Below are 22,071 nucleotides of genomic sequence, written 5' to 3'. Positions count from 1 at the left end.
ACTCCGTGAGTTGGTGATGGACAGGGAGGCCTGGCGTGCTGTGATTCATGGGGTCGCGGAGAGTCGGACATGACTGAGAGGCTGATCTGAACTGAACTGAACTGAAGATAAATGTGCAAAGATTTAGGAGAGCAAAGAACAGAGGGCACCTAATCCTGGCTTTGCAAACCAGGGAAGATTTCAAGGAATAGATGACATTTAGATAAAACCTTAAAGAAAAATATGTGCATGTATGTGTGCATGTGTGTGTGTGTGAGAGAGAGAGAGAGAAAGAGAATGCCTAGCAATTACAAGAAATGATGAGCAATTTGATAAGGTCAGAGCAGAGGTCATACAGGCCCTTGGTTCCAGAAATATGCCATGCACTTAAGCAATATTTCAAAAGTAACAGAAAGAGAAATAATTGTCCAATACAACTATCTGCATTAATGGGAATGCTCTGTAATCTGTGCTATTCAATATATTAGTCATTAGCCACCTTGGCTTTGGAGTACTTGAAATGAAATTAATGTAACTGAGGATTTGAGTTTGTATTTTTAACTAATTCATATTTTTATTTAAATAGCCACACATGCAACTTAGCACTTATACTGTGAAACTTACAGTCTAATGAGAATGAGACCATGTTAGCAATTATAATGTAATTACTACTGCAAAGATGAAGTGCAAGGCATTATGGAAACATGTAAGAGTTTGGGAAAATCAAAGATTCAGGGAACACTGCCATAAAGAATAAAGTAGATTTATCAGATGACTAGAAGAGAATTGAAGTTCCAAAGAAACCACTTCCAAGATGCAGATTATCAGACTGTTAAAACAAATAAACAAAAAACACAAGTATGCTCCAATGAAAATGTGAAGGTGGATGTAAGGCAGTAGGTCTGAATGGAAGGAGGGGATCCAATCTTATAGGACTTTGACTCTGTTAAAATTAGACTCTTTATATTTAAGTCAAAGAAACCTCCTTTTTTGGAATATGAGAATTATGAATTTCTCAAGGCAAGGCAATATTTCAGTTGAGTCAGTTACTTTCTCAGCTGAGAGATGACATACAAATCTTGTTAATGAGAACAATGAGCTAGACAGAATCTGCTAACAGGGCATAACAGGACATTGAAGCTCTTAGCAACTCACTGTCCAAACTTTTATATTGTCTCTAGCTCATTGATGTCAGGGCAATTAGTTATTCATTTAAAAAGAAAAAAAAATCCATATCTCATATAATAATACATTCTGGATGGACCAAAGACAAAAATGTAGAAAGCAAAGTCATAGAAGTGTTGACTATAAGCAGATATTTATAGAATCTTGAAATACATGGAAGGATGTACCGAGAAGAATAGGTCCCCAAGAATTCATGACAGGCTGTACAACTTTCATAGTTGAACCACTCCAAAAAAGAAGGTTCATCTCTGAAAACATCCTGCCACAGATATGACTGGGGGTTAATATTCATAACAGATATATCCTGTTAATAAATAAAAAGATAACAAAGCCAAGGAAAAGTGAACACAAGTTAAAATAGACCATTCATGGATGAGAAATAGAAATAAAAATGTTCAATCTATTAATTGCAGAATATGAAATTTAAAGTAATATCAACGTTTATACACTACTGGAGCTTCTCTGGTAGCTCAGTTGGTAAAGACTCTGCCTGCAATGCAGAAGAACCCGGTTTGATTCTTGGGTCAGAAAGATCTGCTGTATAACGAATAGGCTACCCTATCCTATCCACTGAATACCACTGGAGGCTACCACTCCAGTATTCTTGGGCTTCCCTGGTGGCTCAGCTGGTAAAGAAAGAATCTCCTTGCAATGTGGGCGACCTGGGTTTGATCCCTGAGTTGGGACTATTCTGCTAATTTATACATTATCACTTTAATCTTTACAGTATGCTATGAATGAGGACTGTCAGGATTCTCATTTTATAGGTAGAGCAACATCAGAAAGTTTAAATCAAGTTGGAAAGTTTTCAAAAAGCTTGGCTCTCTTTAACCTCAAAACCTAGGCACCTAGGCACCATGATGTGATCTTTATGATGTTATCCTTTTATTAAATTAATTGTGGCATCATTTTCATCCTTCTATAAAATTTGTGAATGCATCCAGTATGATTAGAATGCACTTAAAAAGTTCATTCTTCTCTGTAGGAGAGAAATTTTGATATCTATCAAAATTTAGTATATATGTTACATCAATACTTCTATGTATGCAAAAAAAATGCATAAAAATAGACAGCATTATAACCAATGATGTGAAATTGGTAGCAGACTAATTCCCTAAATCTCAATCAACAATGAAATTACCAAATTATATACGTCTCCTCTGGTATTATATTCAATCATTATAATGAGTTCCATCTAGATAATCTGACAATGAATAATATCCATTACATATTGTTAACTGAAAACAAAGGAAAATTGCCAAATATTTTCTGCAAATAATAATGCAAATAATAAAGTTGCATTACTGTAAGAAGAAAAAAATGTATCTATGTATAATGCAAATAATAAAGTTGCATTAGTGTAAGAAGAAAAAAATGTATCTATGAGTGTGTGAATGTGGCTATATATATAGCTGAATATATAGAAAAATATGTAGCAGAACACAGTACAAAAATTTGACACTATATAACTTTAAGCTTTGAGGGCAAACAAAATTCATCTGGACACGTAAGGGTCATTCCATATGTCACAATGTGCTGATTTGATACTGGTTCTCTCATACTTGATTCTCATAACATTAAGCATATGTAACTATTAGAATGAAAAATACTGAAGTTTCAAGTACTCTTATTTTTGACGATACTAAAATGCTTTCTTTATTCATTCATTTTACTTTGAGATGGTGGAGATGTGAAAATGAATGAAACATAGGTAGTACCCTTAGTGAAGTGTCCACTGTGGTGTAGCTCAGCCCTGCATTCAATCCACCCCCAAAGGAACTGAGGATAAATTATCTCCCAAGTGTGGACTGAGTGCATGTGCTTATTAGAAAAATTAAGTCCAACCAAAGGAAAACCAACTGGTTGGCACAATTTTGCTTTTATCCTGCTCTATTCATTAGCTTCTGGAAAAGTGTATGTCATGACATCACTACATCTCTTGAATTATCTCTCCTTCCACCCTTTCTATCATCCCTCTGATTTCAGAGATTTAAGCAGTGACCAAAGAAGGTAAAATCGTTTAATCTTTTGGTAATAGTCAATCTTCATTTTATCCAGGGAGCTTTGAAATGTTTTACCTTCCAGTCATTAAGCAGTGCTTCTTGAACTTTTCCTTCAAGAACTCTCAGGATTACAAGAGTAATTTCTTAAAGTTTCAGTCAGGACAATGCTTACCTTTATATGGCAAGAATAAAGAAATGAAAAAAAATTGTAGCAGAGTTTATAGAAAATATCCATGAAATCAAGCCTGTGTTTTCTCTGTGTAAGATACTTTTATATATATAATAGAGACAAGGATGAGATAATGACCAAAAACTCTCCTAAAGTTAATGCAAATGCATTACATCTCATATTTTAAGTAAATAAAGAAAATCTGGGATTATATTTCTGACTGCAATCATTAGATGTGTCAGAAAGTAAGAATGTTCCCAGTTTTTAAATGTGTATTTCACCTTTCTTCCATTCAAAAGTTTATTTTGTCAGAATAAATTGCTTTAACATATTTACTTTTACTTGTTTTGTATTTTAATATTTCAATCATCGTTCAAAATGCAGCAATAGTTTCTGTCTTTTGATCTGCCAATTTTGCTAATATGTATAACAAAATATGTTTATTCTTAAAGGAAGAAAATGCTGATTGTTAGGAAGGACTTAAAGAGAAAAAAGAAGGCACTATACAAGCTTTGATACTTATCACCTGTTGACTGTTCTAGCTCATGCTATAAAAAGAAAATAAATATTAATAAGAGCTTACACACAGATACAATTCTAGTTGCTAAGAATAAAGAGTGATCAAGACAAATAAAAATTATGTAGATTACTTTTGAACAATTTTGGCTACTAGACAGTAAATTTTAAACAGAATTTTATTTATTCTAATGATTTAGCCTCCTAGAAAGAAGTTAATGGGATATTTTGGCATCAGAAGTCTCCCTCTTGTGTCCTGTCCTGTCCTCAGACACATAAGGGTAAAAAGACAGATAATAGCAAAATTTAAAAAATGAGATGACTGTAAATTTAAAGAGATGTAAAAATGATATAAAAGGATCAGTATGTCATAGAAATGAAATATTGATATAGCCCTATGTGGGTATTAGTCAATGTCTCTAATTTCTTATTTCTTTCCTGTAATTTAGAACTTTATTCTTGTTTATAAGCAAGACAATTCTAATTCTATGTATATGTGATTGTAAACACATTTATTTATTTTGGGCATATTGAAGAAATATATACTAAGAAAAAATCACAGCTATTATTAAGATCAGGAATTGTCATTGGGTCATCAGTTGCCACTGAAACCTCCTAAGCCAATACAGTTTGTACATAGTATCAGAACCATAACTCAAAATTAGATATTTTAATCCTATAAGCACAGTATCCTGGAAACTAGAAACTAATGTCTTAATTATCTAAACTGCAGATTTGGCTAGTAAATATGGGAAAATGTAATTAAAAGATATTTGCTCACATAGAAAATTTAGTCCTATGTAGAAGTTTTACGGAGAAGGCAATGGCAAGCCACTCCAGTACTACTGCCTGGAAAATCCCATGGACAGAGGAGCCTGGTAGGCTGCAGTCCATGGGGTCGCTACGAGTCAGACATGACTGAGCGACTTCACTTTCACTTTTCACTTTTACACATTGGAGAAGGAAATGGCAACCCACTCCAGTGTTCTTGCCTGGAGAATCCCAGGGACGGGGGAGCCTGGTGGGCTGCCGTCTATGGGGTCACACAGAGTCGGACACGACTGAAATGACTTAGTAGTAGAAGTTTTATGTCAAATCACTAATGTAGGGACTTTTAACATAGACCTGTAAATACATTTTACTCTTTAATAGACAATGTGTAAAGTATTTTGCTTTAGCAGGAGTGAGTGGATATTGCAAATATTCTTACAGGGAAAAAAGTCCAGTGCTTCCTTTAATGAGAGCTAATAATTCCAATAGGCTTCCCTGGTGGCTCAGAGGTTAAAGTATCTGCCTCTAATGCGGGAGACCCGGGTTCGATCCCTGGGTCGGGAAGATCCCCTGGAGAAGGAAACGGTAACCCACTCCAGTATTCTTGCCTGGAGAATCCCATGGACGGAGAAGCCTGGTAGGCTACAGTCCACGGGGTCGCAAAGAGTTGGACACGACTGAGCGACAGGATGGATGGATGGAATAATTCCAATATTTAAATATTCATTTTTCTTCCTCAAGATTGCTTTGGTTATTCGAGGTTTTTTGTATTTCCATATAAATTGTGAGATTATTTGTTCTAGTTCTGTGAAAAATATTGTTGGTAGCTTGATAGGGCTTGCATTGAATGTATAAATTACTTTGGGTAGTATACTCATTTTTGCAATATTTATTCTTCCAATCCATGAACATGGTATATTTCTCCATCTATTAGTGTCCTCTTTGATTGCTTTCAATAGTGTTTTATAGTTTTCTATGTACAAGTCTTTTGTTTCCTTAGGTAGATATATTCCTAAGTATTTAATTCTTTTCGTTGCAATAGTGAATGGAATAGTTTCCTTAATTTCTCTTTCTCTTTTCTCATTATTAGTGAATAGGAATGCAAGGGATTTCTGTGTGTTGATTTTGTATCCTGCAAAGTTACTGTAATCATTGATTAGCTCTAGTAGTTTACTGGTAGAGTCTCTAGGGTTTTCTGTGTAGAGGATCATGTCATCAGTGAACAGTGAAAGTTTTACTTCTTCTTTTCCAATTTGGATTCCTTTTATGTCTTTTTCTGCTCTGATTGCTGTAACCAAAACTTCCAGAACTATGTTGAATAGTAGTGGTGAGAGTGGGCACCCTTGTCTTGTTGCTGACTTTAGGGGAAATGCTTTCAGTTTTTCACCATTGAGGATAATGTTTGCTGTGGGTTTGTCATATATAGCTTTTATTATGTTGAGGTATGTTCCTTCTATTCCCACTTTCTGGAGGGTTTTTATCATAAATGGATGTTGAATTTTGTCGAAGGCTTTCTCTGCATCTATTGAGATAATCATATGATTTTTATTTTTCAGTTTGTTAATGTGGTGTATTACGTTGACTGATTTGCGGATATTGAAGAATCCTTGCATTCCTGGGATAAAGCCCACTTGGTCATGATGTATGATCTTCATAATATGTTGTTGGATTCTGATTGCTAGAATTTTGTTAAGGAATTTTGCATCTATGTTCATCAGTGATATTGGCCTATAGTTTTCTTTTTTTGTGGGGTCTTTACCAGGTTTTGGGATTAGGGTGATGGTGGCCTCATAGAATGAGTTTGGAAGTTTCCCTTCCTCAGCAATTTTCTGGAAGAGTTTGAGTAGAATAGGTGTTAGCTCTTCTCTAAATTTTTGGTAGAATTCGGCTGTGAAGCCGTCTGGACCTGGGCTTTTGTTTGCTGGAAGATTCTTGATTACAGCCTCAAGTTCCGTGCTTGTGATGGGTCTGTTCAGATTTTCTATTTCTTCCTGGTTCAGTTTTGGAAAGTTGTACTTTTCTAGGAATTTGTCCATTTCTTCCAGGTTATTCATTTTACTGCCATATAATTGCTGATAGTATTCTCTAATAATCCTTTGTATTTCTGTGTTGTCAGTTGTGATCTCTCCATTTTCATTTCTAATTTTATTGATTTGATTCTTCTCCCTTTGCTTCTTGATAAGTCTGGCTAGTGGTTTGTCAATTTTATTTACCTTCTCAAAGAACCACAGTCATCAAGACAGGATGGTACTGGCATAAAGACAGAAATATAGATCAGTGGAAAAAAATAGAAAGCCCAGAGATAAATCCACGCACCTATGGACACCTCATCTTTGACAAAGGAGGCAAGAATATAAAATGGAGAAAAGACAGTCTGTTTAACAAGTGGTGCTGGGAAAACTGGTCAGCCACTTGTAAAAGAATGAAACTAGAACACTTCCTAACACCATACACAAAAATAAATTCAAAATGGATTAGAGAGCTAAATGTAAGACCAGATACTATAAAACTCCTACAGGAGAACGTAGGCAAAACACTCTCCGACATAAATCACAGCAGGATCCTCCATGACCCACCTCCCAGAATATTGGAAATAAAAGCAAAAATAAACAAATGGGACCTAATGAAAATCAAAAGCTTCTGCACAGCAAAGGAAACTATAAGTAAGGTGAAAAGACAGCCGTCAGAATGGGAGAAAATAATAGCAAACGAAGCAACGGATAAAGGATTAATCTCCAAAATATACAAGCAGCTCCTGCAGCTCAATTCCAGAAAAATAAATGACCTAATCAAAAAATGGGCCAAAGAACTAAACAGACATTTCTCCAAAGAAGACACAAAGATGGCTAACAAACACATGAAAAAATGCTCAACATCACTCATAATCAGAGAGATGCAAATCAAAACCACAATGAGATACCATTTCACACCAGTCAGAATGGCTGCTATCCAAAAGTCTACATGCAATAAATGCTGGAGAGGGTGTGGAGAGAAAGGAACCCTCTTACACTGTTGGTGGGAATGCAAACTAGTACAGCCACTATGGAGATCAGTGTGGAGATTCCTCAAAAACCTGGAAATAGAACTGCCATATGATCCAGCAATCGCACTCCTGGGCATACACACCGAGGAAACCAGAATTGAAAGAGACACATGTACTCCAATGTTTATTGCAGCACTGTTTATAATAGCCAGGATATGGAAGCAACCTAGATGTCCATCTTCAGATGAATGGATAAGAAAGCTTTGGTACATATACACAATGGAGTATTATTCAGCCATTAAAAAGAATACATTTGAATCAGTTCTAATGAGGTGGATGAAACTGGAGCCTATTATCCAGAGTGAAGTAAGCCAGAAAGAAAAACACCAATACAGTATACTAACGCATATATATGGAATTTAGAAAGATGCAAATGATAACCCTGTATACGAGACAGCAAAAGAGACACAGATATATAGAACAGTCTTTGGGACTCTGTGGGAGAGGGTGAGGGTGGGATGATTTGGGAGAATGGCATTGAAACACGTATGTTGTCATATGTGAAACGAATCACTAGTTCAGGGTCAATGCATGTTACAGGATGCTCGGGGCTGGAATGCGGGGATGACCCAGAGGGAGGATAAAGGGAGGAGGGAGGTGGGAGGGGGGTTCAGGAGGGGGAACTTATGTAAACCCGGGGCGAATTCATGTCAATGTATGGCAAAACCAACCAATATAATATTGTAAAATAATTTGCCTCCAAAAAAAAATAATTACCAAAAAATAAATAAATAAATAAATAAATATTCAATTCCTTTACTATTCACTTATTCTTTGTTTTGTTTTATACCAACAGATTTGGCTTAAAGACAATAAAATCAGTATGAGAAACCACACAATGCTTACAGAATTCATCCTCTTGGGCATATCAGACAACCCAGAGCTTCAGATTTTCATTTTTATCTTTTTATTTCTAGCTTATGTATTGAGTGTTGCTGGAAACCTAACCATCATCATCCTCACTTTAACAGACTGTCATCTAAAGACTCCGATGTATTATTTCCTCCGGAATTTCTCCTTCTTAGAGATTACATTCACCAGTGTTTCTATCCCCAGGTTTTTGGGGGCAATCATTACTAAAGCCAAGACTATTTCCTATAACAATTGCTTGGCTCAGTTATTTTTCTTCATCTTCATGGGTGTGTCTGAATTTTTCCTTCTCACTGCCATGTCTTATGATCGGTATGTTGCCATCTGCAAGCCTCTCCATTACACCACCATCATGAACAAGAAAATCTGCACCTTGCTGGTCTGTAGTTCATGGCTAGGGGGATTTCTTACCATTTTTCCACCACTCATGCTTATCCTTCAGCTAGATTTCTGTGCTTCCAACATAATTGATCACTTCTCCTGTGATTACTTCCCCATTTTGCAACTGTCATGCTCAGATACATGGCTTTTAGAGATGATTGGCTTTTACTTTGCTTTTGTGACTCTGCTCTTCACATTGGCGTTAGTGATTCTATCCTACGTGTGCATTATTAGCACCATTTTGAGAATACCATCAGCTACTCAGAGGAAAAAGGCTTTCTCCACATGTTCCTCTCACATGATTGTCATTTCCATTTCCTATGGAAGCTGTATATTCATGTATGTCAAGCTTTCAGCAAAAGAAAGAGCTTCATTGACCAAAGGAGTAGCTATTCTCAACACTTCAATTGCCCCCATGTTAAATCCTTTTATTTATACCTTGAGGAATGAGCAAGTAAAACAAGCTTTCAAAAACTTGGTTCATAAAGCGATATTTTCTAGAAATAAATGAAAGTGTGTATTAACATGAATGAATGCAATTTAACTTCTACAGTATCCACCTAGCTCCATCTCACAGATATCAACTGCACTGCTGCATTGCTGAGCTCATTAGCTTAAACTTCCTTTATAATGGAACTGACAATGCTGTGTCTTCCTCTCAAACTATCTGTAGCTTCCATATAATCACTGACTTACAATTCCAAATAGAAAACAAGTAGCTTTAGAACACAAATTATTTTATTCATTATTCTGAATAATTAAAAATCTAACATTTAATAAAAATATTTAATATGGTAATTTCTAAAGGAGTAAACATTGTTTTAATCAGCTTACTCTTAAATTTTATCTTTTGGTTCTAATATAGCAGTTTCTTTCTTTTTTTTTATTTTTATTGGAGGCAAATTACCTTACATTAATACATTGGTTGGTTTTGCCATGCATTGACACGAATCCGCCCCGGGTGTACATGTGTTCCCTTTCTTGAAACCCCCTCCCACCTCCCTCTTTCCCGTATCCTCCCTCTAGGTCATCCCCGTGCCCCAGCGCCAAGCATCCTGTATCATGCATCCAACCTGGACTGGTGATTCATTTCACATATGATAATATACATGCTACAATGCCATGCTCCCAAATCATCCCACCTTCACCCTCTCCCACAGAGTCCCAAAGACTGTTTTATATACCTATGTCTCTTTTGCAGTCTCGTATACAGGGTTAAGATTACCATCTTTCTAAATTCCATATATATGCGTTAGTATACTGTATTGATGTTTTTCTTTCTGGCTTACTTCACTCTGTATAATAGCAGTTTCTTAAAGTTGTGAAATATGAAACAAATAATCAACCACCATATTTTTTGCACACTATCTGCAGTATCTGTCCAGTTCTTTCCACTCTTCTGATGTACTTGGATATTTATTTTCCTACTTTCAGATAACTAGTTCATAATATCTCATATTTCTTAGTTATGCTGAAGCCATGTGTTATGTTTATTTCATATACTGTCCTTATGTATCTACATTATTTTTATAAATACATAAAAAGGAATAGTTAGCTACCATGACTCTAATGCCACCTGAAAATTTAACAAGAATTTCTTGAATAACATTTCTTCTATAGAGAGCATTTATTGCGTTATATATGCTGAATTAAGTATGTTCTGCTTCATATCTTATGTAAACTTACAGGTTTATGGAAAATTGCCTGTGTGCTCAGTGTCCGACTTTTTGCAAACCATGGACCGTAGCCCACCAGGCTCCTCTGTCCCTGGGATTTCCCAGGCAAGAATACGGGAGTGGGTTGCCATTTCCTCCTCCAGGGCACCTTCCTGACCCAGGGATCGAACTCAAGTCTCCTGCATCTCCTCACTGGCAGGCAAATTCTTTACCACTGAGCCATCTGACAGGCTGTATGACAAATTAGACATGATTATCTCTTACACAAATGTATAAATAGATGCTCAGAAATTTTGAGTGATTTGTCTGAGTGATTTGCCTAATTAGTCAATGCTGCTGCAGCTGTTTAGTCATGTCTGACTCTTTGTGACCTCATAGAATGTAGCCCTCCAGGCTCGTCTGTCATTGGGGTTTCCCAGGCAAGACTACTGGAGTGGGTTGCTCTCACCTTCTCCAATATAACCAATATGATAGCTCATTATGAAAAAGCAAACAAAAAGTGTTTATATGTTTGACTGTATACTTATTTGAAACTCTGTAAGGACCTGCAAATTTTGCACAGTGTTTACTAAGGACCTGAATGATTCTATTGCCTTTCACCCCCATCATTTTACTCGGGTGTGTTTCAGTTCAGTTCAGTTCATTTCAGTCACTCAGTCGTGTCCGACTCTCCGCGACCCCATGAATCACAGCACGCCAGGCCTCCCTGTCCATCACCAACTCCCAGAGTACACTCAAACCCACGTCCACAGAGTCGGTGATGCCATCCAGCCATCTCATTCTGGGTCGTCCCCTTCTCCTCCCGCCCCCAACCTTTCCCAGCATCAGAGTCTTTTCCAGTGAGTCAACTCGTCGCATGAGGTGGCCAAAGTATTGCAGTTTCAGCTTTAGCATCAGTCCCTCCAATGAACATCCAGGATTGATCTCCTTTAGAATAGACTGGTTGGATCTCCTTGCAGTATAAGGGACTCTCAAGAGTCTTCTCCAACACCACAGTTCAAAAGCATCGATTCTTCCGCGATCAGCTTTCTTCACAGTCCAACTCTCACATCCATACATGACCACGGGAAAAACCATTGCCTTGACTAGACGGACCTTGGTTGGCAAAGTAATGTCTCTGCTTTTTAATATACTATCAAGGTTGGTCATAACTTTCCTTCCAAGGAGCAAGCGTCTTTTAATTTCATGGCTGCAATCAGCATCTGCAGTGATTTTGGAGCCCAAAAAAATAAAGTCTGACACTGTTTCCACTTTTTTTCCATCTATTTCCCATGAAGTGATGGGACCAGATGCCATGATCTTTGTTTTCTGAATGTTGAGCTTCAAGCCAAACTTTTCACTCTCCTCTTTCACTTTCAAGGTACTAATCCTAAAGTTATGCTTGGCATATAGATTAAAGCATTAATCAAAGCAAGATACTCTTCAATTCCTGTTGTGCTGAGCAACAGAAGGAGTACGAAAAAAGTATAAACTATTATACTTTTAATGTATAGCAGTATAATGGTAACACAATTTTTTACTGGAAGACAGATTAAAAATAGTGGAGTTAATGAATGTAGTTAGTTAAATGTGGTAGATTACCAGTTTAAAAAAAATGACATGGAGTATTGGGTAGAAATCTGTACTAGGAATTAAGATAATTGTTTGCTAATATCTGTCTAAAAATGATGTCAAGGGAAAAGTCTTCACACTTAGTGTTGTTTTTTTGTTTGTTTATTTTGGTCTCATTGGATACTGTTCTCAAGCTTTCTTTTCTAATTCCAATACTAATGTGTATTATGTTTTATATTCCTTCGTGTTTTGTGCACATTTCTGTTCTGGCAATTTTAATTCGCTGAATTAGTTCCCCTGAGCCTGTATGAGAGAGAATAGATAAAACATTAAGTAGCTTGTGCTACTTAAAATCTATGCAGAAATGATTCCAGAGGGTTTTTAAACACCTGACATTTTTTATTTTGCATATATTTACTTTTTCTCATTCTCTATTGTCAAGTAAACATATCCTCTCTGAATAAAAGAGAAATTTAAGACAAAAACATTGACAATAGGAAGCAAATTTGTGCAATGAAAAGAAATGGTCTTTGCAAAAATGGATTACAGCCATGGTAGTTGCTAATATGTTTATATTGCAGCCATTGGAATGTTAGCAAACTTGTACAAAAATCAGAGGTAAGTTTGGCAAATAGATAGCAGTGAAAGTCTCTCAAATTTTATCCGTGATTTATCACTTATAAACTCAACAAATTAAATAGGATAAGAGCTTGCTATACACCACAGGTGACTATACTCAATCCTCTGTAATACCTGTATGGAAAAAGAATCTAAAAAAGAGTGGATGTATGCATTTGTATAACTGATTCACTGTGCTGTGGAAGTGCTAGTGTTAATCACTCAGTTATGTCCAACTCTTTGTGACCCTAAGGTCACTCCTCTGTCCATAGAATTCCCAGGCAAGACTCCTGGAGTGGGTTTGGAAGTTCCTTCTCCAGGGGATCTTCCAAACCCAGGGATCGAACCAGTGTCTCCTGAAATGGCAGTCAGATACTTTACCACTGAGCTACCAGGGAAGCCCTTATTATTAAATAAAGGCAGGTAATTATTATTTCTGTTGTTTGTTTCTAACTGAATATAGGCTTTGCAGTAATTTGAGAGCATAGACTTTAATTTCTGGTATATTCTTTGCTAGGTATATAAAATATATAAGGTACATAACCTAACTTAGCCTAGTTATTTATTTGGGAATAAAGATTAAAGGTTCATATGTATGTTATAAGAGCTAAATGAAATAAAAATACAAAAGTTATTATTTTACTGTAATAAATTACTTATTACTGAAATAAGTAATACCTTTTCTAAAACACAATTGCTATGATTAACCTTCCCAGCATTGAGAATTAATTACAATCAAAAGAAAATTAAAGTAAATAAAAATAAAGAAAATTAGCCTTCTTAACATATATTAAGTACCACATAATTTTAGAATAATTTTACTTGTGGTATTGCAATTATTTCTAAGAAATACTTTTGAAATTTCAACTCCATTTTAAACACAGAAACTGAAGCTTAAAAATTTAAATAGCTCATCCAGAGTCATACATCCATTAAATGGCCCATTTGTATTTTTAATTCATGTTTTTCTTACTGAAATTCCCATATATTTTGTGTGACAATAATTTACCCTAGAATGCTATAACTAAGGAATTAATAGCATGTTAATAATTTTAACATAATAATAATAATAATTTTGTTGATTTACTTTCCCTTCAATGTTTAAATTTTAGATCACTAATGAACTGAAAGTGTGAGGTTACGAATTGATATTCACTACAAACCTCTAAAGATATAAATGTTACTATTTCTGGACTTCTTATTAAATGTGATTTATTATCTCTTTTTCCCCTTGAGTTGTCTCTGTGAACACTGGTACGTATGCTAAGAACTGAACCTGCCTATTCCTATTGAAATAAAGAAATGTAAATTAATCAGATTTCTTCAAGGAAATAGTCCTCTAAAATAATTGTGAAAAAAAAAATGTATCTAATGAAACAATCCTTCCAACCACTTGACTGGTTCTCCTGAGGAGTCTTTGCTTCATTCAAGATGAGAGAAATTCTTAAAGGATCCCAGTGTCATGGCCCAAAGTTCAGAATGATTGAGCAGTGTCCAAGATAATATGAAGCCAAACTAAATGTTACATAAGACATGTAATTAAACAACTTCCCTTTTCTTACTGCATTAACCTAAACCCTAAAACACCCTTTAAACTCATGAAGTACAAAGAAATAATGATCTGATGAATGAGGCACATTACTTTTCTGGTATGATTTGTCAAAGTTTTCTAACGACCTGCAATGAAGTTTAACTGAAGAAGAGAGAATTAGTAGATACATTAAAAGTTGTACCAACTATACCTTCAAAGTCATTGCATTACTAAAAGATTTTTCCTCTCAGTGTACAAAAGCATTTTTAAAAGCAACAACAGTAAAGCACACAAGAAATAAAATGGAGTCAATCTAAGATGTCTATCTCAGTCTCTCAAAGGAATATCTTTCATCCCTTTAAAAAGAATGTATTCATTAATATGGAGTCTCTTTTTCAACCTGGGTATCAAAGAAATCATAAATTTATCTACAGTTTCATTGTCAATGTTAACATGATAATGGGGGTTTAGGAAGGGCAGGATATAGGAATATTTTCAGAATGACATTTTGAAGATGATTTGCAGTCATCTTACTAACAAATTAGAAATAATATTGCTAATTTTAATTTTGAATAGCTCAAAGAATCTGTCTCAAGGATTCTCAGAAAACAAGTAAGAATTGATTTTTATGAAATGAGTGGAAGGAAATACAAAGCTTAGTAACCTAAACCACATTCTTCCAGGGGGAAACATGGACTTGAGTTCAGAAATAAAAGCTGAAAACATGAGTTAAATGCTTGGAGATATTCTTCATATTCTGCGTGAATACATCCTTGGGGTGGTTTAAATCTCTTGGAATCTTATATACTCTGTTAAACACTGAAATGTGTTTCCTTCAAAAGGCTGATGAATTAAGGAATGAATGCTGATGATTTTTTGTCATGCTTACTTGATGTTAGATGAATAAAATCCATTGCATTTTTATAATTTTTTTACATACAAAGTTTCATATACCACTCCCAATTTTATGACGTTAAATCATCTCTTGCTAGAGTTTGCTTAAGCCTGTTTTCTCTGGCCCTAAAAGACTGGCTATGTTAGTGTCCATTACCAGTAATGCTCATATGAATTCTTCTAGTGTCTATTAATATCCTTTTTCACAGCTCTTCATACATTCTGTCATAAGTTTAGTCAGCAGCAAAAAGTATAAATCCTGATATTATAATTCATGAAATAATTTAAATTATGAGGAAAGTTAAGAGGAAAATGCATATATAATGAAGTTGAAATAGGCTTAAAAATACAGTGCAATGACACATAGTTCATCATATAACAGTAATAATATAATTAAAAAGAAACTTGACCCTCCAATGCCTGTAGGTTATTGCAGAAATTTCAATCTTGAGATTGAAACCAAAATTTGTCAGCTTATGTGAATGTACTTTATGAGTTCAAAGTGTTATGAAGAACTAGTGCTTTCAATGAAAGGCAAATCCTGATGAAGGAAGAGTGATGTCACTGAGCAGGAGTAGAGTTCATTAAAAGAATGAATTGTAAAGAAATTAAGGACATTAATTTTGAAATAATATTTCACAATTTTTTAAAATTATAAATCAAAAATTTAGCTTCTTTTACATGTTCTTTGTTATAAATTTACTCAATACAGGATATTTAACTTAAGCAGATAATGCATCCTGAAAAGTAGGTAAAGTAGGAAAATGCATCTTATAAATAAAGATAGAACTGATATGAAATATAGTCTAGAATTTGGCTTAAAATGGAGAGTTGCACTTAGTGGCAGTATGAAATTCAACAACAAAATCAGAATTAATTACTATATAGATAAGTGTTTATCTTAAATCTACTCTCACTATACTAGGCACTGGATCATGTTGCCATAGCTTTGAAGGTAAGACTTTGTCCTACACAGTCTAGAGAGGAGTTCATGGGAGATTCTGTAGTAAGTGAGGTGGGTTTGAAAGGATGAATATAAATTCCTACAGAACTCATACCATGAGTATTACATCTGTTCGGGAATAAGGAAGAAGGTGATTTGAAAATCATTCAAATATTCTACCCTCAATGCTAGTCACATACATGTATTTTATTTAATATAAGCTTCACAGTCTTTCTCAGAAAGGTTACTAATATTAATGAGGAGCAGAGAAATGAAGCAGCCATTGGTAGCATTGTTGATGTCTTGGCAAATATCTAACATGCCTCAAATGTGGTGATCAAATCCTAGCTGAAGATGAGAGAAGTGGATTGTTTGTGGAAAGTAGGAGAGCAACGATGGGTAGAGAAGGCAGATACACTGTGTTGGGAGAAGTGATCATGTACCCAAATTGGAAGAATGAGGATAAGATTCACTTTCCCAGAATACCTGTTGGGTACTCTACAGTCAGGTGATTCTACTCTATTTTCTATGCTGTTGTTGTTATTCTTATGTGACTCTCTTGGTGCTAAATTTATGTACTACTACTTATCTTAGCTGTAAGTTTTTACAAAGCACAACATCTAAATCCTAAATGTTTTCAGCTCAGTGGTTAGGGAATGTATTCTCCATTGAACAAAGTCTTATAGGGGTTTTATTAAATGATAAGCATTTTTCAAAATGCTTCACATGTATTTGCTCATTTAATGGTCAAAATAACTTTATTTGATAGACTTGTATTAGTGTGTATTTACAGATGGGGCATGAAGGGATTGAGTGACTTTCAGACCTAGTAAGTGAATTGGATTAAAACCTACATAAACTCAGTATTCTGTAATATCATTTAAATTTTACACCCCCAAAAAAGAAAAAACTCATTATTTCCAAAACATATACAAATAAACATATTATTAACATTTGTTTCCTTGAAGGACAACTATCTTACTTATTAATCATCATCATCATCATAATAACATATAAGTAATATTTTAAATATAAAGGGAAATAGGTTGTATGAGAATAAAGTCCATAATGATGACACACAGTTATGCTGTAACATTATAAATTGTTGCCAGGGATTAAGATGATAGCAACCTTAAGCTTACATTATTGTTTATCTCATTTTCCCCTCTATCTCTAAACCCTGCAGTTGCCAGTGGCAGTGGCTTTAGCATTTCTGACTTCCAGTGAGGTAGTAAGAGTTGAAAAACCTGAAAGACTTCCTCGGTGGTCCAGTGGTTAAGACTTTGCCTTCCAATAAAGGGGGTGCTGGTTGGATTCCTGATGAGGAATCTAGGATCCCACACACATCATGGCCAAAAAACCTCAACAGAAAAAAAAATATTCTAACAAATTCAATAAAGATTTTAAAAATGGTTCACATATAAAAATCTTAAAAAAAGGAAAAAACTGGGTGTTAACAAAACTTGATTTGCTGTTTTGTTGTTGTTTAGTCACTAAGTTGTGCTCAACTCTTTTGCAACCCTGTGGACTGAGCATGCCAGGCTCCTGTGTCCATTCCCAGGCAAGAATCCTGGAGCGGGATACCATTTGCTTCTCCAGGGATCTTTCCAACCCAGGGATCAAACCTGCTTCTCCTGCATCTCAGGCAGATACTTTACCTCTGAGCCACCAGAGAAGCCAAGGACAAAATAGTCATTTTTTATTTAAAAATTGCAATATCTTTTCCATTTTAAAGATTCTCAATATAATTAAACTTTTAAGTTACACAGGAGGAAAACTGTAGGCATTGGAATATTAGCACAAAGATAATTCTCATGAAACCTGGTGGGTATGTTTCTGAAAGTTTACAGGTAGTATTTGGTGTCAGAAAAAGTGTAGGAACAAATTCTTGCCCTACAAGTTTTGTGATATTTATAGTTTTAAACTTCCCTTAATAAAAGAGTGTTTTACTTATTAAACAGAGGAAGCTTAAGGATCATTGTCATTATCGACTTGCTTTAAATTTCCCCTGAAGGTGAAATGACATACTAATTTCATCAAATTCTAGGTCTACACTAGGATATTTGGTAATCCTCTCTTCTAGTGTATTCCTTGTGCTTTCTCTTGTAGGTCTCCTGGAAGGAGAAAAGCAAACAAGCTATTGAAGAATGAGAAACCATACGGAAACAATAGAGTTTATCCTCCTGGGACTGTCAGATGACCCACAACTTCAGGTTGTGATCTTTGTATTTCTGCTCATCACCTACATGCTCAGCGTCACTGGGAACCTGACCATTATCACCCTGACCCTGCTGGATGCCCAACTCCAGACCCCCATGTATTTCTTCCTCAGAAACTTCTCCATCTTAGAAGTATTATTCACAACTGTCAGTGTACCCAAGTTCCTGGCCACCATTATTACAGGAGATAAAACCATTTCTTTTAATGATTGTATGGCTCAGTTATTTTTTTTTATTCTCTTGGGAGTCACTGAGTTTTACCTTCTGGCTGCCATGTCCTATGACCGCTACATTGCCATCTGCAAACCGCTGCATTACATGACCATCATGAATCACAGAGTCTGCACACTGCTTGTCTTCTCTTCCTGGCTAGTTTCATTCTTAATCATATTCCCTGCACTCATGTTGCTCTTAAACCTTGATTACTGTAGGTCTAATATCATTGACCATTTTACCTGTGATTTTTCTCCTTTGCTTCAGCTGTCTTGTTCAGACACAAACTTTCTCGAAATGATGGGGTTTTCCTGCGCTGTCTTTACTCTAATGTTCACTTTAGCATTAGTAATTCTGTCCTACACATACATCATCAGAACAATTTTAAGAATTCCTTCTACTAGTCAGAGGACAAAGGCCTTTTCCACATGTTCTTCCCACATGATTGTCATCTCCATCTCTTATGGCAGCTGCATTTTTATGTATATTAAACCCTCAGCACAGGATAGGGTGTCTTTGAGCAAGGGAGTGGCTGTGCTAAACACCTCAGTAGCCCCCATGCTGAACCCATTCATTTACAGCCTACGGAATCATCAAGTCAAGCAAGCCTTCATGGACATGGCAAGAAAGACTATTTTTCAGAAGCAAATGAAATGATGTGCTATAATAAATTAGAGACATTTTGCAGGGCAACTTTAAAAAATATATAATCAAGAATTTTAATAACATTCAAATCACAATGGCTTCCCTGTCAACCTTGTTTATTCTTTTTATTCCTAGAAGTTTAAAATCATTATTGTTTATATATTTCTCATTCAATTTAAATAATTTTTCTTATGTCTTTCTGACTCCCATTCTTCTGAACATTTTGTTAGTTGCAACTTCTTAAATTAAAAATTGTTTAATATAAATTCCTGTTTTGAGTTTGGATGTGATATTTAGTTTACTCAACACAGGAAATATAATCTTATTAATTTCATTTACAGATTTGACAGAAACTCTTTTTAACATTTTATAGTTTTTTAAAAATTTATTTGTTTATTATTTATTTTTTGACTGCACTGAATCTTCATTGCTGCTCGTGGGCTTTCTCTCGTTGAGGCAAGATGGAGCTACTCTTTGTTGCAGAGCATGGGTTTCTTATTGCAGTGGCTTCTCTTGTTGTGGAGCATGCAGACTTTCATAATTGTGGTGCATGGCATCAGTATTTGTAGCTGGTATGCTCTAGAGTACTGGCTCAGTAGTTGTGTCAGAGGGACCTAGCGGCTCCATGGTATATGGGATCTTCCTGTCCCAGGGATTGTACTTGTGTCTTCTGATTGGCAGATGGATTCTTAGCCACTAGAGCCTCAGGAAAGTCCCTTCACTATTTATCTGGGGAAATGTTTTTAAATGTTGCATTGTTTGTTGAAAAATGTGATTATTTTCATTTAAAAACAGAAAGATTATTTATGGCACACTTTAATAAGGAATGTTCTAATAATTTCTTCACCACCCTTATAGCAGAAAGTGAAGAAGAACTAAAGAGCTTCTTGATGAAAGTGAAAGAAAAGAGTGAAAAAGTTGGCTTAAAGCTCAACGTTCAGAAAACAAAGATTATGACATTCGGTCCCTTCACTTCATGGCAAATAGATGGAGAAATAGTGAAAACAGTGCCTGACTTTATTTTTGGGGGCTCCAAAATCACTGCAGACAGTGACTGCAGCCATGAAATTAAAAGACACTTGTTCATTGGAAGAAAAGTTATGAGAAACCTAGATGGCATATTAAAAAGCAGAGACATTACTTTGCCAACAAAGGTCTGTCTAGTCAAAGTTATTGTTTTTCCAGTAGTCATGTACTGATGTGAGAGTTGGAATATAAAGAAAGCTAAGCCCCGAAGAATTGATGCTTTTGAACTGTGGTGTTGGAGAAGACTCTTGAGAGTCCCTTGGACTGCAAGGAGATCCAGCCAGTTCATCCTAAAGGAAATCAGTCCTGAATGTTCATTGGAAGGACTGATGCTGAAGCTGAAACTCCAATACTTTGGCCACCTCATGCAAAGAGTTGACTCATTTGAAAATACCCTGATGCTGGGAAAGATTGAAGGTGAGAGGAGCAGGGGATGACAGAGGATGAGATGATTCAGTGGCATCACCGACTCAATGGACATGAGTTTGAGTAATCTCCGGGAGTTGGTGATGGACAGGGAGGCCTGGCGTGCTGCAGTCCATAGGATCGCAAAGAGTCGGACACGACTGAGTGATTGAACTGAACTGAACTGAATAATTTCTTCATTAATTAAAAACATAGACTTTTAACAATATGTACTTTTGTAAATATAGTGCTAGATAGATCACTATTTATTTCCAAATCACATAGTAACTCAATAGACGTCAGTAGACACATACATATGTAGTAGAATATGGTGAAGAAATAACCATTTTAGATATGTAGGATTAAGTTCACTTTCTCCATTTCCACAGAAAGTAAGCTCCATTTTCTGATCTAGCTGAAATATATACACAGCTCCTTCCCAAGTTCAGGACTAGTTTGAAAAAGGGCATATAACTAAATTATTTAATCCCTAAAATATTTGTTTATTTATACCTTACACTATTTTATAACAAAATCACTTAAGTTTTTCAGAAGCTAAAATCTTGATAACAAAGCAAAATCTCCCCTTTTTATAGAAAATTAGTATTTCATGTGCTAAAATACTCTTCCACTTATTAAGGATTTAATAGGTACCTAAAGTATTTGGAAAGGTGGGTGTATGTGTATAGGTGAAGTGATTACAGATACAAAAAAACCCCATATAAACCACATTTTAATAATAGAAAATACAAACCTAATTAGTGGTGCAACATTCTTAATAATCATTAAGAGATACACACACTTGAGAGGTATACCACAGGTTTTCTTTTTTAAAAAAGGGAGGGGTGAGGATGGGAGTGATGGAAAATTGAAGGGGATTCAAATGTTAAAGGGAAGTTAAGAGTGGGTTCTCCATTTCTTTCTATCCTATCTCAAATACAATTTGTATATTAAATAAGGTGAATATCTGACAAACTTAAGGTTTCTGTAACCTCTAAGCATATATTTCCCCATGAGTAAGTCAGGTGTAAGTTCAGGTAAGCCAGGTATATAAAACTTACTATAGAAATGAAAATGAATTTATAAAGAATATAACATAATTAGCTATCAATAAATTATAATAATGATTATTAACATTTTTCTGCATATCTAACCACTACAGATATATACAGATTATACTTTTGAGGTGATAATATGAGATTTATTCACTTAAAATATAAAGACACAATACAGTGTTGTTAACTATAACAAACTTTATGTCAATTGATTAGCAATATCCACATTTCCCTCTCCCTCTACCTCCTGGCAACCACCATTCCACTATCTGAATCTATGAGTTTGAGATTTTTAGGTTTATCACGTAAGTGAATTCATGCAGTTTTTAAGTATCATAAAATGTTATGATTTTATAACATTTTATTATACTTAGCATA

General features: G+C 35.3%; 2 protein-coding genes across 3 annotated transcripts; both read left to right on the top strand.

Annotated features, from left to right (window-relative positions):
• Positions 1 to 8,468: 8,468 nt before the first annotated feature.
• LOC129536285 (olfactory receptor 6C3-like) lies at positions 8,469 to 9,428 on the top strand. The gene has a single exon (XM_055395106.2). The coding sequence runs from the start codon at positions 8,490 to 8,492 to the stop codon at positions 9,426 to 9,428; it is 939 nt and encodes a 312-aa protein (XP_055251081.1). The 5' UTR covers positions 8,469 to 8,489.
• An 8,061-nt stretch (positions 9,429 to 17,489) lies between these two features.
• On the top strand, positions 17,490 to 19,219 carry LOC129536286 (olfactory receptor 6C1). 2 transcript variants are annotated; one of them, XM_088836711.1, is made up of 2 exons: positions 17,490 to 17,508; positions 18,273 to 19,219. In XM_088836711.1, the coding sequence occupies exon 2, from the start codon at positions 18,278 to 18,280 to the stop codon at positions 19,217 to 19,219; it is 942 nt and encodes a 313-aa protein (XP_088692837.1). In that variant the 5' UTR covers positions 17,490 to 17,508; positions 18,273 to 18,277. The 2 variants fall into 2 exon arrangements, with proteins under 2 accessions (XP_088692837.1, XP_055251082.2); XM_055395107.2 differs by lacking the exon at positions 17,490 to 17,508 and having other exon boundaries at positions 18,278 to 19,219.
• Positions 19,220 to 22,071: the final 2,852 nt, after the last annotated feature.

Source organism: Moschus berezovskii, chromosome 6 (genome assembly GCF_049115385.1).
Source record: "Moschus berezovskii isolate FMDL1 chromosome 6, NW_MosBer_1.0, whole genome shotgun sequence".
In the NCBI taxonomy this organism is placed as follows: domain Eukaryota; kingdom Metazoa; phylum Chordata; class Mammalia; order Artiodactyla; family Moschidae; genus Moschus; species Moschus berezovskii.
This window is presented reverse-complemented; position numbering and strand designations above follow the sequence as displayed.